This window comes from Myotis myotis, unplaced genomic scaffold (assembly GCF_014108235.1).
Source record: "Myotis myotis isolate mMyoMyo1 unplaced genomic scaffold, mMyoMyo1.p scaffold_m19_p_7, whole genome shotgun sequence".
Lineage (NCBI taxonomy): Eukaryota > Metazoa > Chordata > Mammalia > Chiroptera > Vespertilionidae > Myotis > Myotis myotis.
Genome location: NW_023416379.1, coordinates 39,184,013 through 39,202,501, shown reverse-complemented (window position 1 = coordinate 39,202,501; position 18,489 = coordinate 39,184,013). Strand labels below are relative to the sequence as shown.

Genomic DNA, 18,489 nt, shown 5'->3' with positions numbered 1-18,489 from the left:
AAATAGTCCCCGTGGATGAGAAGAAAAAGGCCAGCAAATGCTATTGGCTTTTGCTATTATAGTCAATCTTGCAAGTAGGATTGCTGGGTCACAGGGTAAAGGCATTTGTATTTTTACATACTGCTACATTGTGCAGTTCTACCAACAATGAATGAAAGTTCTTGGACAACTGACAAGTAACACAACATTTGGATTTTTACCAATGTATAGGTGAGAAACATATCTTATTTCTCTTTTTTAGGTAAGGTTGAGCCATCTATACTTCCTTTTCTGCAACTATCTATTCATGTCCTTTGCTCAATTTTCTTTTCTTTCTTCTTTTTTTTTTAAATCCTCACCCGAGGATATTTTCCATTGAGTTTTAGAGAGAGTCAGAGAGAGAGGGAAAGACAGAGAGAAATATCAATGTGAGAGAAACACATCGATTGGTTGACTCCTGCACATACACTCCCCCACCCCCCACCAGGGCCCAGGCTGGGGAGGAGCCTGCAACCAAGGTACCTGCCCTTGATTGGAATCTAACCTGGGGCTCTTCATCAGTCCACAGGCCGATGCTCTATCCACTGAGCCAAACCAGCTAGGGCCCAATTTTTTATTGTGTTCCTATAAGCTCTTAATATATATACTTGTCTGCAAGATTAGTGGCAAAATCTTTCCCTCAATTTATATTTCTTTCTTAAATTAAAATTTTTAATTGAGATATAACTGACATATAACAATGTATTACTTTTAGGTATACAACATAATGATTCGATATATATAGTAAAACGATGATCACAATAAGTTTAGTTAACATCCATTACCACACATACTTATCAATGTTTTTTCTTGCTATGAGAATTTTTAAGATCCACTCTCTTAGCAACTTTCAAATATACATACAGTGTTGTTAACTATACTCATCACTCTATACCGGGGGTCCTCAAGCTACGGCCCACGGGCCACATGCAAATACAAATATTGTATTTGTTCCCGTTTTTTTTTTACTTCAAAATAAGATATGTGCAGTGTGCATAGGAATTTGTTCATAGTTTTTTTTAAACTATAGTCCGGTCCTCCAACGGTCTGAGGGACAGTGAACTGGCCCCCTGTTTAAAAACTTTGAGGACCCCTGCTCTATACATTATATCCCCAGGACTTATTTTATAACTGGAAGTTTGTACTTTTTGATTACCTTTTCCCATTACCCTCCCCCCCACCTCCCTGACAACTACCAATCTGTTCTCTGCATTTATAAGCTCTGTTTTTTTGTTTGTTTTGCTTTAAGATTCCACATATGAGTGATATCACATGGCATTTGTTTCTCACTGACTTATTTCACTTAGCATAATGCTCTCAAGTTGTATCCACATTGTTACAAATGACAGGATTTCCTTCTTTTTTTATGGCTGAATAATTTCCCAGCGTGTGTGTGTGTGTGTGTGTGTGTGTACACCATGTTTTCTTTATCCATTCATCCATCAATGAAAATAGGTTGTTTCCATGTCTTGGTTATTGTGAATAATGCTGCAGTGAACAGGGGGTGCAGTTATCTTTTCAGATAGTGATTTTGTTTCCTTTGGCTAAATGCTCAGAAGTGGGATTGCTGAATCATATTACAGTTCTATTTCTAATTTTTTTGAGTACTCTATATACTATTTCCCATAGTGGATGCACCAATTTACATTCCCACACAGCACACAAGGGTTCCCTGTTCTCCACATCCTGGTCAACACTTATTTCCTATAGGTGTGAAATAATACTTCACTGTGGTTTTTATTTCCTTTTCCCTGATGATTAGTGATGCCAAGCACCCTTTCATGTACCTGTTCGCCACTTGTATGTCTTCTTTGGGAAAATATCTGTCAGATCCTCTGCCCAATTTTAATTTATTTTTCCCCTTATCGAATTGTATGAGTTCTTTATATATTTTACATATTAACCTCTTATCAGATACACTAGAGGCCCAGCACGCATGAAATCGTGCATGAGTAGCTCGCTTCCGACTGCCTCAGCTGGCCACCCTGCCCATCGCTGCTCATAGCTAGCTGCCCCGCCCTCCGCCACTCGCAGCTCTCCAGCTAGTAGCTCGCACCCCACCCTGCCCGCTGCGAGAGCCGCTGCTCATTTGGTTGTTACAGCATTACGGCCATGGGCCTTTTATATAAGAGATGATTTGCAAATATTTTCTCCCATTCAATAAACGGTTGCCTTTTCATTTTGTTGATGGTTTCCTTTGCTGTACAGCTTTTCAGTGTGATGTAGTCCTACTTGTTTATTTTTGCTTTGCTACCTTTGCTTTTGATGTCAAACCCCAAAAAATCACTGCCAAGATCTATGCCAAGGAGCTTTCCCTCTATATTATTTCTAGGAGTTTTATGGTTTCAGGTTTTATGTACAAATCTTTAATCCATTTTAAGTTGAGTTTTGTGTATGGTATAAGATAATGGTCCAGTTTCATTCTTTTGCATGTCATTGTCCATTTTTTTACATCACTATTTACTTAAGAGACTGTCCTTTACCCACTGTATATTCTTGGCTCCTTTTTATAAATTAATTGACCATGCATGCATGGGTTTATTTCGAAGCTGTCTATTCTGTACTAATAATAGATGTGTTTGTTTTTATGTCAATACCATATGATTTTGATACTATAGTTTAGTAATATAGTTTAAAATCAGAAAGTGCAATACTTCTAGCTTTGTTTTTCTTTCTCAAGATTACTTAGCTATTTGAGGTCTTGTGGTTCCATATAAATTTTAAGATTTTTGTTCTATTTCTGTGAAAACTGCCACTGGAATTTTGAAAGGGGTTGTAATGAATCTTGTATTTCTCTTCTGACTTTGCTTACAGTGAGTTTTGGTCACAGATTTTTTTTTTTAAGAAGGCAAATTAACCAATCTTTTTGAGTTCAAAATTTTGAATCATAATTTTAGAAAGGCTTTATAACTCTACTGTTATAATTAAAATCTCCCATGGTTTCATGGTTTACGTTTAAATCTCTGGCCAATCTGGTGTTTATCCAAGTATACCATGTCAAGTATGTCCTAACATTCTCTTTCCAGATGGCTAGACAGTCATACCAATACCATTTATTAGATCCATCCTTACTCCCACTGATATGAGGTAATGCTTCTACCGTATCCTAAGCTGCTATATTTTCTATTCTATTTCTGAGTTTTCAATTTTGCTCTATCAATTCATATTAGTAACACTGTTTAATTGAAGCTTTATGGTATGTTTTAATATCTGGAGGGCAATTCCTGCCCCCTATTGCTCTTCTTAAGGTTACTCAGGGTTCAATGTGCACTTTATAATTAAATTTTCTAGTATTTTAATTGGGATCACTTTAATTTGTATATTAAGTAGGGGAGAATCGACATTTTATGATGCTAAGATTTCTAGTCAAGATCATGGTATGTTTTTCAATATGTTCCTTAAGAGTATAGAAAGTAGACTAAGAGGCCAGGTGGGTAAGGTTAGACTCATGCAGATTGTTTCTGGTAACTGAAGGATTTGAAAGGGATAAGTTGGAGAGGGAGTAGAGTGGTAAGAGGGCATAGCAATAACCAAGCACCTGGATAAGCCTGCTACAGAGGCAAAGAATAATGGCTATAAAGTCAGAAGAAAATCAAGTAAACAGTGTTTTTCAACAAAAAGGAAACTGTCAGTAATACAATTAGAACAAAGACTAAAATAAGCCCATTAGATTCAGTGATATAGAAGTCATTAGAAATCTTAGATCTATTTGGGGAGAGAATTATAAGGCTGGAAGCTAAGGTAGGATTTACATTCTAGTATCGCCAACTATAACTATTTTGCTCTAATTTGATCCTAAATGGCTCTTCCTGAAGGTAAAAAATGCCACTAAATTCAGACTACAAATGTATAGTTATTATTCCTATAATGGAATTCAAGCAGTCCTAGAAGGGAGTTCTTGAATAATTCATGCAAAGAATGCACAGATCCAGAAAATACTGCCAATAGGAGGAAATATCAGGAAACAGAGTAGGAAATAACACCTATAGAGCAAAGGGGATGGCAAACATGAAGTAGATTTTCTCCAAAGCAAACTAAGCTATAGCTTCACAGTAGGATTTGGCTTGGAGTTAGCCCCTGCTAACAACATTCTCAAGCACAGCCGGAGATCCAGATAAAATAGGTGGCTGCCTAAGTAGGATGCACAAGACAAGCCCTGGCTGCTCAGAAATACTGCCATCTGCATCTTGTCAAAGAAACCACTCTCTCCCTCCCTCAACCTGATCCCAAAATCCTAATTGTGGTTTCTCTTTTAGGTTAGTGCCAACAGAAGCATACAGACTTCCCTAGTTGGAAAGTAAGGCTTAGAATTATTCCTAATTCTTTCCTAACATTCAGACAGTATATCATACAGGATCTAGCTTCGAGGAGTCTGAAAATGGAGGAGTCAATAAAATGTAACAATGCCTTGAGCAGATCTAAACTGGGGCTGAATTCTTCAGAACAGAAATTAGGTGAGTCTTTTAAATTCACCTAAGCTGATCTGCATGCCAAAACCAATTTCCAATGTAGGAAATATACACAGACCAATATCTTTCTTCTATTTTAACACAAATTTAGATCAAGAAAGGAAATAAAAAATCATACCATGATTATATAGGCACATTCATTGTGACAGCATTATACCAAAGCACTAGTGAGGTTTCTTCTAGGTGTAAGATTCTTGTTCATGAAAAAAGATACTCTCAGATGAGGATTCTTATCCTCTTTGGTTGCAGGATAGGTAGATTCAATTAAAATTATTAAAGTAGGCATAGAGAGAGAAAAAAGGTTATCTGAAATAGAGGAGCCAGTTATCACCTCTTTATTATAACTATATCAAGTAGTATAAACTTCTTTAGGTTATGCTACCCTGTTTGGTACCCCTCACACTTTAAATAGTGATATTCAGAAAGATTGGGGTCAACTGAGGAAATGTAATGCTAAATTATTCTGTGGAACTAGTGCCATAGGTTGTTCACTCTGCAATTGCCTTAAGTGGTAGAATTATAAGGAGGTATTGCATCAGAGAACTGCATTAGTTGGCAAAAGTTACTCCCTGAAAGCAATTCTCTGCAAAAAGTTGTTTTTAAAAAAAAGGCAACAGGGGCTGACTATTGTTTCAATTTAATTTGCATGTCTCCTTTTGGGAACCAGTGGGAAGTAAAAGGACATTAAAGGATGTAGTAGATATTCTAGGGGGCAAAATTCTTATTTTTTATAGAATTAGTAAGAACAGGATTCCACCAACTTATAGCGGGCGGGTGGAGGCATAGGAGCCATGAAATGGGAAATAAACAGGAAAGAAGCCCGGCACAGGCATTTGAGGGTAATAAATATGAGAGCAATCTAGAAATGAACGGTTCATGTTGTTTATGATTACAAACTGATTATTCCTCTAAGTGCAAAGGCTATCCAATAAGTCATATCCGGGTTGATTTGTTAGCACGGTACTTTCACCAGACAATAAATTAGAATGCAATTAAAGTGCATTCTGTCTGTTTATCATGGACTAAGATAGCTGACCATCATCCTCAATTATCTGGACGAACACACAGCATGACAGCACAGTGAAGAAACCTTCCAGCAAAGGGCAATAAACATCTTAGGAAGGCACTGAAATTGCTAGATTTCTTCTCTAGTCCTTTTTTAAATGTTTCCAATTTTGATAAAGTATGTAAACAGAACCAAATTAATTTAGTGCTTGCTACAGTACAGTAAGTCATACAGTAAGTCTGTACCCCAAACAGCTTGTCAGCAATTTGCTAAGGGCAGTGACTAAATCATAAAAGAAAACAGAACTGAATATTTACTGCAAACCTCTGTAAGGTGGAAAACCTTAAGCATAGAGAAAATAGAAGAATCACACAGGAAAAAGATATAAACATTTTAAATTTTAAAACACATGTTTTAAAGAAAACATCTGTAGAATATAATTCAATTTCATTATATAAAGATCTCATAAGGCTTAACAAAGAACTCAGATCATGAGAAATAAACAAATACACAAAGAGAAACTAATAGAAACATACAAATTTTCTCAAGTAAATTAAATTAAAATCAGAGTAACGTTTTTTCACCTAATTAGTAAAAAATTCTTTTTTAAAATGACAACAACCAATATTGGCAAAGACACAGTGATACTAGTACTTTCATACATTGCTGATTGTCTTATAATAAACTGATTAGAATGTTCCAAAAATACAGTTTGGCAATTTGAATTAAACACTATAAAATGTTCATAGTGTTTAGCTCAGTACTCTTACATCATGGACTCCATCTAATAAACAAAAATATTAGTCACAGCTTGATCTATCAATAAGAATCTGAAATAACATAAAATCCGACAATAGGGTAAATACAACATAAAATATGGCATGATAATGAGTGGAATATTACGTGGCTATTTAAAATGATGGTTATGAAGACTAAGTAGAAAAGGAAAGAAAACTGTGTATGCAAGATGATCATATTAAAATAAAAATATACATATTATAGAAGATTAGGAAGGCAAATAGCAAAGTGATAATTATTTTAAACAGGTATGGTAGGGTATACAATTGTACCCTGTCCCCCGCTGCCTCCCAAAGATGTCCAGATCTCCCTGAAACCTGGAACTTTATTTGGCAAAAGGAACTCTGCAGATGTCATTAAGTTCAGGGTCTTGAGATGGAGAGATTACCCTGCATTACCCGGATGGGCCTAACATAATCACAAAGCCCCTTTAAAAAGGAAGTCAGAAGAGTCAGAGTCAGAAAAGGAGATGTGACAACAGAGGCAGAGACTGGAGCGATGTGGCAGCCTCGGAAGTTGGAAAAGGCAAGGAACGGATTCTCCCTCGAGCTTCCAGATGGAAGTCAGCTCTGCCAACACCTTAATTTTATCCCCATTTTAGACTCTGACCTCAAGAAAAGCAAGATGATAAACTTGTGCTGTTTGAAGCCACTAAGTTTGAGTAATTTGTTACAACAGCAATAGGAAACTAATATAAATGGTAAGATTGCCCTTTCTAAACTTTCTGTAATGTTTGTATTACTTCTAATGATACATTCTAATATACAAATTTAGCTAAAATTTAATTTTCGAGATGAAAACATACTCTGCTGCAGTGGTTCTCAACCCAGATTGCATATTAGTACCAAGTAATCAGCTTTAAGAAAAAGAAAGAATACCAATAACACACTTTCTCCCCACTCCCAGAGATTCTGGTTTAATATTGCTAGGCTCAAGCATCAGTACTTTTTAAAGGCCCTACATGCTAATGTGCAGCCAAGGTTGAGAATCACTGCTCTAGTATGTCAACTCATAACTGACAAGACTCTCTAACCCAAAGCAGGAATATCTGTCAACTTAAAAATACATTTCTTTCAAGAATTCTGCAAATAAACATACTCAGCAATGGTTTGTCTTAGCTTAAATTTAGGACTGGGAGCTATGTCCTAATTTAACTGACAGTACCAAAGAAAAAAAATAAAATCCCTTCCTCTACTTCATCTGTGTTTCTCATCTGTGGAGTTCAAAGGACAAGGACTCCTCAGTACAGTACTCCAAGAAAAAGGTTCTTATTAGCTGCTACCCCAAGTCCTTGTATTTAAATTAGAACAATTCACAAGAAGAACCGTGTACGTTTCCTTCACTTTTCTGCTGACAACTGACTTTATTATAAAACTACTAAAACTATGTAAGATCTTTAGTCTTTGAATTGTTATGGGATGTTTTAGAAATGTGTAGACTAGCTAAGAGAAGGCCTCTGTCAAAGTCCTCCGATACTCATTCTTTAAAGTCATATATTCCAGGTATCAAGCTCATACATTAAAAACAAAACACACAGAGATGCTAGTATGTTTGTGAGTTAATGTATAACTTAAAGTTTTCAAATGTGAAATTCTCAGCTAGGGCAATTACTGACAAAGTCTTATGCATCTCATGAACAACTCATAGCATCACCTCACGGTCAACTCATAGCATCACCTCACGGTCAACTCATAGCATCACCTCACATTCTTTCAGCAGCAAAATCCACATATGAGAAACATCATTATCAACCAAGTGTATCCAAAGATTGATTTCCATAGCAACCATAACCCTGCCAGCCACATACAGTGCATAAGGCATAAGAGTTAATACCACATGCACACAACGTGTTGGTATTATGTAGTCCAGACTGTGGTTGCTGTAGAAATCTAACCCCAAGTCCCTCACAACAGTGAATAAAATGAAAACAACAGAAGAGTCCTTGACTACTTAGTCATCTATTCCTTTGCTTTCAAGCAGGACAATGCCATTCTAAATACTGTGTAATAAAAAGTTTTGTATTGATACCACTAAAGCAGCGGTTCTCCACCTGTGGGTCACGACCCCTTTGGCAGTCAAACGACCCTTTCACAGGGGTCGCCTAAGACCATCCTGCATATCAGATATTTACATTACGATTCATAACAGTAGCAACATTACAGTTATGAAGTAGCAATGAAAATAATTTTATGGTTGGGTCACAACATGAGGAACTGTATTTAAAGGGCCAGAAGGTTGAGAACCACTGCACTAAAGGAACACTTTCTACAAATATAATTTTAAATGATATCTTATCTCTGTTTAACATTAGGACCAACATCCTATTCCCTAAAAAATTCTCCCTTCAACTCTGTGCTCAGTTTGACTTTCAAAAGTTCACTCAAAGAGAATATGCCATCTTCTCCTGGGCTCAGTCAGAGTTAGTTCCACATACAGGTAAGCAGGAGAGGGGCCAGGTCTTGCTGTTACCACTACCAGAAGTATGACAGACACAGACAAGGTTATTCTAAAACAATTCTGCAAAAGTAGGAGGAATCACTTTATCTGACATTAGGTCTTACTATTTAACCATCATAATCAAGACAGTGTGGTACTGGCAGAATAGAAACATAGATCAATGGAACAAGAACCCAGAAATGGATCAATACAAATACACCAATTAAGTTTTGACAACGGTACAAAATCAGTTCAATGGAGGAAAGAGAGTGCTGAAAGAACTGAATATCCATAGGCCAAAAATAATGAACCTTGACTTAAAACTATGCTATAGCCCTAGCCAGTTGCTCAGTGTTTAGAGAGTCAGCCCACAGACCAAAGGGTCTTGGGTTCAATTTCCAGTCAAGGGGACATACCTGGGTTGCAGATTTGGGCGAGTTTGGGAAGCAACCAATTGACGTCTCTCTCACATCAATGTTTCTCTCTCCCCCCTCCCTCCCACTTTCTCTAAAAATCAATGGAAAAAATACCCTCCAGTGAGGAGTAACAAACAAATAAAAATCAACTAACATATATTAAAGAAGGCTCTTATCAATTAGAGATTTTTATAAATTATAGTGATAAAAACCCTACTTGCTTTTTTAGTTTCCCAGGAAAAATAAAACTGCCCTGGCTGACACAGCAACATTTGCTTTTTCTCTGTGATTCCTCCAGGTTCCTGAAAAGATGTCATTCATTTCTAGTCTAAAAACAAACAAAACTCAACCAGAGTTGCTTTAAAACAATCCATGCAAGCCAAGGGCTGTGTGTGCCTATTCACCGTGAAGCTTATAATCTCTACATCTCTATTTATATCTAACCAGTGAATCAGTGCACGGATTCGTGCACATTGAAAGAAAATTAATTAAAAGGTGGCTGGTGGGGCAGGACAGGGCAAGATGGGCTGGACACACCCTGAAACCAACCTCCCATGGCCCCTCCCTGGTGTCTGCAGAGTGAGTGAGGTCCCTCAGGCAGGTGGGGTCTCTCGGCCTGGCCTGTGGGGATAGGGCCAAAACCGGCTCTCCAACATCCCCCAAGGGGTGCGAGAGGGCACTCTGCAAAGTTGCTGTAGTATAGGGTGTGGAATGCAAACTCAAGTGTGCAGTAAACCAGATTTGGGGCCGACAGTGTCCCAGCAACAACATAACCTATGGCCAAAGGTGGAACCGCATGCTGCGAAGAATCAGGCTCTCTCCTCTCTGGTTGCGTCACCTGAGAACCACCACTGCCAAGTCACTGCAGCTCAGCAGTTCCTGCGTTGAGTGTCTGTAACCTTGGTGGTCAGTGCGCGTCATAGCAACTGGTCGGACAGGTGGATTAGCCTTTTATATATATAGATTATAAAGGGCAATAAGTATATATTTAGATATTTTTAAAATAGAAAATTTATTAAAACATACTGACGAGTATACTCTACAATAAATATAGTAAGGGGAAAGACAAACAGGAGAAAAGGGTAAGAGAGTACAATGACAAGAATATCTTCCTTAACATAATCTTGAGAAAAACAGAATCACTTTAGTGGACCTCTGACTTAGGTGTAAGTATTTCTAAGACCATAAACTTTTTGAAAGAGATGATTTTTGTCTTTATATTCTCATTGCCGAGCATATACTTGACACACAGAAAGCCTTTAATAAGTACTCCCAGAATTGAATTGGAGTAAAACCTTTCCTAACCAAAGGATCTTGCCCTTTTCTACCTTTGCCTTAGTCATTACTTAGATCATGTGGGAAAATAATAAAACTAAATTTTTACCTTTGGTACATATCTCTAGCCTCACAATTCTGAAAATAAAACCAATTTGGTCAGTTAAAAAATATCATTGGAGCAAATAAAATAACCTTCCAAGAAGATTCTGAGAGAATGGTAATTTTTAGGGCTATTTTTAAATATTTGTTAAAGTGAAGTTTCAGTACATGAAAATAGAAAAACTGAAAGGCTTTGAGAATCCTTTGGTGATTCATAGGAAGAAAAGCAAATCCAGCTGCACTCAATAATCTGCAAACGTGTATCTAGAACTTTGAATAAGTAGTAAACCAGAAACAGCTATCTGAATGGTTAACATCTAGTACCCATTTTTAAAACCTACTTTAGGGTAACTATTTTTGAAAAAACATTCATTAAACTCTTTAAACCAGAAGCACAGATACATATTTTTTGTAAAATAAAAGGCCTATAAGGTGTTTAAAACACACACACGCACGCGTGTGCAAATTCTGAATCCTATAGAAGAAGTAAAGGGCAATTATAGAATACAGTATCAATGAAAAGCAGTTGGAAATACAATAGTAATGAGCAATATGAAGAGAAGTGGATATCTGAATCCTAATTTGTTAGACTCTAACACAAAGAATTAGCTCTTAAAAATCTATGATCAATTTATCCTTACAACTGAGCCCAGAATTAAGATTAGTCAGTATTCCACAACCACGAGTAATATATGAAACATTTTTAAAGGGTAAGAATTGAGTCATCCTTAAATAATTTTTATTAAAATTGTATTTAAATATGTATGAATATAAAATTATAAACACAAAATGGTTAGAGTTCTCATACAACTAAAATAAACAAAATCTGAATATAAAACTTACTCAAATTGGCATTAATTTCCTATGATAGATGATGGTACTTGACTGAAACTAAATTTCAATTCCCAAAATGAAAGTGGTTCTGGCAGTCTGGGTACGTTCTTTGGAATAAGAGAAGTCTATGGTGAAGATGCTATTCTCACTCCACTTCCTCTACACAAACTATATGAAACTTTTATTAATATAACATACTGCTATTAGCATGTCTTCTGACTGGTCCCAGAAAATTCTCCCCTCACTTTTGACACAAGAAATAGATCAGTAAGGGGCATGCCACAATTATTATTATTAATCATATTAGTTAGTGGCTCTTATTTCCAGGGCTAAGGATTCTGGTGGAAGGGACTACAAATGAAATGGATTCCCCAAACTCAGAAAGTGATGGGAGGAGCCTCAGGGAGGCTAGGTCCAGGTGGTAGCAGGTAACTGCCAGAAGCAAAGTGGCCATGGTGATTCTAACTGGCAGCAAGGTGATATGGTATGAGGGTATTAGGTCATCTCAGACTTTGTTGTGATAGGCAGAAATCCCTGTCTATATTTAATTAATCAGATCCAAGAATTCAAGTCAACAGGCATTCCACTAAGATATGTTTTGATTTAAATAATCAAAAACAAACAACTCCAGGTCTACTGAACAGAGATCTATTTGGGACACTATAGTAGAGAGTTGTAGCCTCTCACCCAAATCTGACACACCCAGTTCTTGAATGAAGGAGGCCAAATCCCTTGTGAAAGATTTTTTTGACAAATGGACTTCTGGCCATTTACCCAGATAATTATGAGCTGATGAAAGGAAAATACCCAAGCCTCTTGAGGATTGGTCTGGAGAAGGGATATTTGGATAAATGTATGGGAATGGAACCAGCACCTGAGAATATCTGCATTCCACATGACTTCTCAACAAAACTACCATAACTGAGAAGAGGCTCTTAATACTAGTAAGCAGATGCACAGGTTGACTGTCATTGACAAAGTGAGACATTCTCCTTGCCTAATCAACTCAGCTCCTGACAAAGCAGTATGGTGGCAGGTAATGGTGGCTATGCTTGTATTCAACAGCAGGGATTCCCTTCCACCAAGGCTAACCTGATGGCCTTCACAAATAAGTGTCCCAATAAGATAAACTCTTTCAGACAAACCATTTACCTCACAAGGGATAGACCCAGTGACCATTTTTACCCTGGAGAGGTGAGAAACGTATCCTCTTCAGAAGAGACATTTATTCTATGTTTGGATATGATTTCATGTCATACTTCTACCAACACTACCATTTGTGGACTTACCTGTGTGCTAACATGAGACTCAACAGTGTCTCTGATGAAAAAAATCACTTCCCAGCAAAAATTATTCAACATTATTCAACAGGCTGGTGACTAAGGTCTTCTCTAATTCTTAACATGTTCCCTTCCCACCTTGCAGAAGCAGCCAGGTCCACACAATGGTGAAACAGCCTATGACAAAACAGACAAGGGTCCACCTGAGAGTTACCATGTTGGGAGACTGGGCTATTGCTGTGAAATGCAGTTTATCAGCTGACCCAGCCTTCTTCCAGTTGGGTACTGGATATGACACTTCTCAAAACTGTAACTAATGACCTCTCAACATTTTGTTTCCTGTCTAAGATTGGGAGCTGCTAAAAGTGTTTGTGCTCAAGGAAAGCATACTTCCAAGAGACATAATAATGGTGCCTCTGAAATAGAAACCAAGATTGCAGAAATAATCCATACTCCTTATTTCATGGGTATATTAACTAGGATCAGTTATCACCAATTATGACAAAAAAACTCAAAACAACAGTTTAAGCAATAAGAAGTGTACTTCTGTCTTATGTAAAAGAAGTCTGGAGATGGGGTAATCCAGAACTGTATGGAAACTCCACAATGATACTATGTTCCTTCCTTCTCTCCGGTCTATCATCCATAGGTTGTGGCACTCAACTTCATGGTCAAAATGGCTTCTACAACACCAGTCAGCACATCAGCATTCAAAGCAGCAGATTAAAAGAATGAACAAAAAAAGGTAGGCCCCCTTCCTTTAGGTTACTTCCCAGAAATTCCATATACTTCCACTAACATCTTTTTGGCCAGAAATTAGTCAGTGTCACACTTCTTTTCCAAGACGGAAAATGATCATGAAAATTGAAAAAGACAACCAACAGTCTCTACCATGGTGCCAATAGTTTTTTGTGTTTTCTCTGCCTTGCTAATTACTGTGCCTATATAGGTATAACGGTAGTGGGAGATTTTACCACTTAGCCCATGGGTTGAAGAATATAAAAATTGGATCACAAAAAAATTAAAAGTAGATCAAACATCATTCTCAAGGTCTAGACTTGATAGTGAGTTATCTGTTTGAAGAAGTGGTATATTTTTAGTATAAGTGATTAATTACATTATTTCAGATGGGGACATCTTTAAAAATGTCTGTACAGTAAGAAAGTGGGGAAGGGGGACAGTAAATTCAAGGAAGGGGTGTCCTGCCCAGAATCTGTTCCTGTTTTATCTCATAATATTTCATCACTTTTCCTTTAAGAATATTCTTACCCTTATTCTATGAGGCCTGAAATACAGTAGTTTAACCCTCCAATGGCAAAATGAGTATTTGTGCCCAACGAAAGTGTTTGTGGCCAATGACTCAGGCAGAACTAATCATACCACACCATTTGCCAGTAAAGAAACTGATTTACATTAGGTACAAGACAAAAGAAAGGCCAAATAGAGTCTCTCTAGCAGGAATTTGAGCCTGGAGGAGCCATATAAGAATGAAAGGTGGTTCAGGCCAAAATTTCCTGACAATGGTGTTATGTGGTAGTGGAATTGTCTGTAAATTCCTGCTACTAATATCTGTTAGCTTCCCCAGTTCCCATTCTTCTTAAAGCCTGAGTTTTTTAATTCCCCCTTTAAAACTGTGATCTACTGTGGCCTTCCAATAAATTTCCTATTTTTGCTTAAGTAATCCAAAGTCGATTTCTTTGTTTTCCACCAAATAGCCCTGATATAATTCTATACCCCATCCCAAAGAGATCATCAACCCTTATGGCTTTTACTTCTCATCTTCCAACCCTAGCTCTGGTGTCTATCTCCCTTAGAGCATTTGACCCATTCCTAACTGCTCTTTGGACATCTCCATATGCTACAAACACTTCAAGTTCAACAAATCTACAACATTTCCCCTTACTCTCAGGACCCAAACATGCTTCTCTTCCTGTATGCCCTCTATCAGTTAACAGTATCTCATTATAGTACTCCATATATACTCAGTCTATTTTAAATGTTATCTTATCTTAGTCTCAAAATTACCAACTCCTGTCAACTCTTTGAAAGTGTACTTTGAATCCTTTATTTCCACTTTATCTCCATCACCACTGCCTATCCCAAGAACATCTACTCAATGTTCAATATTCAGCTGAAATAATTTCATTGAGACTTGCTGCCTGTATTTCAAGCTATCTGTACTCCAAGAATATAGATCATGTATTTTATTCCGTTTTCTATTCGTTCACAATTGAAGGCAAGTATAGCATTAGATACTGTATCTTGGCATAAGCAGACATTTCCAGCCTAACTTTTTTACCTCATCCCATCCCATCCCATGTTCAGCCCATACAGAATGACTACTTTCCGATACTGCACTAAGCAATTCCTTACATCTTACATTCTTTTCCTGCTGGGGCCATTTCCTTCTCATCCAACATGGCACAACTCTTATGTCACCTCATCTTTGAAAGTCTTCAATTTTTTCTAAAGAGAGATTTCTCTCTCCCTCTCTGTCTCTACAGCATATTGTTCATGCATACTACAGCATGCATACTCAAGGTATTCTATTTGTATGCCTCCCCACTAAAATAATTTCTAATTATAATGATGTTTGATTACAGTTGGATACGTTCTACATGTCAGGTACTACCTAAGCACCTTACTTATATTTGCCCATTTAATCCTCACAAAACCCTAAGATACAGGTACTATCATTATCCTCATTTTATAAATGAGGAAACTAAGACACAGAGAGATTAAGTAAGTTGCCAGAGATCAGAGCTTGGTAGTGGTACAACCAGGATATGAATATAAACAGTCTTATTCCAGAAGTCATGCTCACTATACTGTCTTTCATGAATTCCTGAAAGGCAGCAACTATGTCTTATTCTTGTTTGTACACCCCGTGCCCAGAGCACCTCAAATATTTGTGGAATGAATTAAAATTTATAACTTTCTCTTAGTCATCCAAGAAAAAGTTCTTCATAAGTAACGTAGGTTTTCCATCAGTAATTACAGAACTGAATCTAGAAAGGGTCTTTCATAAACATGGGAGGCTAAAATTAAATTTCTAATAAGTAATTCAAAGAGCTCTGAAGAATTTTACCATGCAGAAAAGACAAATAAGGTTTTTTAGGTAGTCAAGTAAATGTAGTAAACTCAGTCAGGAATAAAAAGTCTTTACCAAGGAATCAATATCTTCTAAGAGAGAGACTAAATGTCATAATCTGTCCCCAGTACATGTATACTAAATTAATCCCATCTATCTAAATCTGAAATAGAGATCAGTGTTTTGAAGGCAAAAGTAAAAAGATGGTATTTAAACAAAAATTTAATCCTAAGGGCCAACTCTATCAAGAGTAATCAATTAAAGCCATACTAGTCAATAAAATCAGCTGTAGAAGCAACAAATATTTAACCAATTCTATATAAAAAGTATTAGTCATCAACTTTAAAATAATTAAGTGTCCTCCATATAATTATTAAGAGCAATAAGTTCTTTTTTTTTTAATCCTCAGCCGGGGATATTTTTTTCCATTGATATTTAGAGAGTGCGTGGAAGGGAGGGGGAGGGGAGAGAAGAGAAGAGAGAGAGAAACATTGATGTGAGAGAGACACATCGATTGGTTGCCTCCCACACATGCCCTGACTGGAGCTGGGGATCTAACCTGCACCCAGGTATGTGCCCTTGACTGGGAATTAAACCAGAGACCCTTCAGTCCACAGGCCAACACTCTAACCACTGAGCCACGCTGGGCAAGGCAAGCATTAAGTTCTTGAACAGTAGATAGTATATGAAGTGAATTTATAAAAGCTCAAAGTACTTAAAACTAAATTTATACAGAAATTTAAGTGATTAGGAATAAAAAAAAATATTTTGCACAAGTACGTTTAATTAGCAAGAGCGTAATGAACCACAGGGTATAAGTTGTACTGGGAAGTTGCACTGTCACTCTCTTTAGCTTCTCCCACACTATCAATTTACATCACATAGCTGGGCTTCTACTGCATCCTACATATCACTGTCCCCCCTGGACAGGCCAACAATCCCTCACACAAAGTTCCTGAAACAAAAATGTCTTTCCAAATTTAAAAAAATTTATTAAATATATTTTTATTTATTTCAGAAAGAGGGCGAGGAAGAGAGAGACAGAAACATCAATGATGAAAGAGAATCATGGATAGGCTGCCTCCTGCACACCCCCTGCTGGGGATCAAGCCCACAACCCCAGCGTGTGCCCTGACCGGGACTCAAACCGTGATCTCCTGGTTCATGGGTTGACGCTCAACCACTGACCCACACTGGCCAGGCTAAACATTTTTTATTTTAGGAAGGTGCATTTAAACCTAGCACTCTAGCAGGATATGGGGCAGTATCCTGTAATCAAATACATTAATATTTCTGCAGCAAAATGCAAGAATATCCACATTAAGTGGAATAAAGAAAGGCTATAAATAATCTCATCAGTTTGGATCAGGTTTATGAGTCTTAAAAAAACATTGTCTTCTGAGCTTTTAGGAGTTTTAAATAGTAGAAAAGGGCTCTAGAGTTGTATAACCATATTGCATTCAATCTGCTCACTTCCTCCTTGAGAAGTGATAATGGCTTCCTTACTTGCCATATTCAGTTATGACACTAACTTCTACACTAGTCTAGAATTGGCAATCATTTAGTCAATCTCCTTATTTTTTTTTACTTAGGAACTAAAGCCCAGTGAGATGGAATAACTTCCAAGGGTCACACTGTTCCCTACTGACAGAGATGAAATTAAAATATACAGGTTTTCTGTCTCCCAGGCTTACTTACTACTTGTTTGTTCATTCATTCATTCATTCATTGTTTTCTTTCTCAATTCAAAGTGATTTTTTTTAGCTTTCTAGAATAATGAAATAATTATAGGCTCACAGAAAGTTGCAAAAATAGTATAAAAAAGTCCTGTGTCCTTCTTCCAGCTTCTACCAGTATATACTGTAGTGCAATATTAAAACCAAAAAATTAACATAGGTATATTAGTGGTAACAAAACTACAAAGCTTATTCCATTTTCATATTTTGTTAAACTGCATTTATTTGTATGTGAAAGTGTATACAATTCTATGCAACTTTATCCCATGTACAGATTTATGTAACCGCCATCTCAATCAAGGTACCAAACTGTTCCATCACCTCTTTGTATTTACATTCCCTCCGGCTCCTCCACACTGTCCCTGACTCTGGCAACCACTCCTTTGTTCTCCAGCTCTATAGTTTTGACATTTTGAGAATGCTGTATAAATGGAATCATACAGCATACAAACCTTTGAGATTGACATTTTCTTTAATTGTAGTAAAATACACATAAATTTACCATCTTAACCATTTTTAAATGTACATTTTTAAGTATATTCACAATGTTGCGCAGCCAATCTCCAGAATTTTTTCATCTTGTAAAAATGAAACTCTACACTTATTATACAACACTCCTCATTTCCCCTTCCTTCCAGCCCCTGGCAACCACCACTTTACTTTCTCTGAATGTGACTACTCTAAATAACTCATATAAGTAGAATGATACAGTATTTGTCTTTTGTGATTGGCTTATTTCACTTAGCATAATGTCCTCAAGTTCCATCCATATTTCCCTTTTCTTGATGAGATGGCTTAGGTAAAGAAAGTGAAGGTAGTAAATAATAGATTATGGTGGTTTCCTTTTTTTCTCCTGCTGTTTGCCAAAAATGTCACCATTCATCTAAATTTTAGGGCTAACAGACCTGATTCATCCCTAACATACTATGTAGATTTATCCAAAAAGTAAAATGACCAGATGGGTTAGAATATTGATTTAAGTAAATAATGGAAACTCCAAATATAAAATGGGACTGTAAAAGAATTAC

At 36.9% G+C, this 18,489-nt stretch overlaps 1 protein-coding gene across 3 annotated transcripts in view; it reads right to left on the bottom strand.

Moving 5' to 3' along the window:
• The window catches only part of PDSS2 (decaprenyl diphosphate synthase subunit 2), a 245,723-nt gene that overhangs the window by 222,082 nt on the left and 5,152 nt on the right, over nucleotides 1-18,489 (bottom strand). Inside the window, exon 1 of one of the 3 annotated variants that reach the window (XM_036317454.1) lies at nucleotides 12,644-12,802. The exons of the other annotated variants lie outside the window; for them this stretch is intronic. Within the exon in view, the coding sequence (XP_036173347.1) occupies nucleotides 12,644-12,657 (14 nt within the window). The 5' untranslated portion in view covers nucleotides 12,658-12,802. Of the gene's footprint in view, nucleotides 1-12,643; nucleotides 12,803-18,489 lie in introns of those variants that run through there. 3 annotated transcript variants of the gene reach the window in all.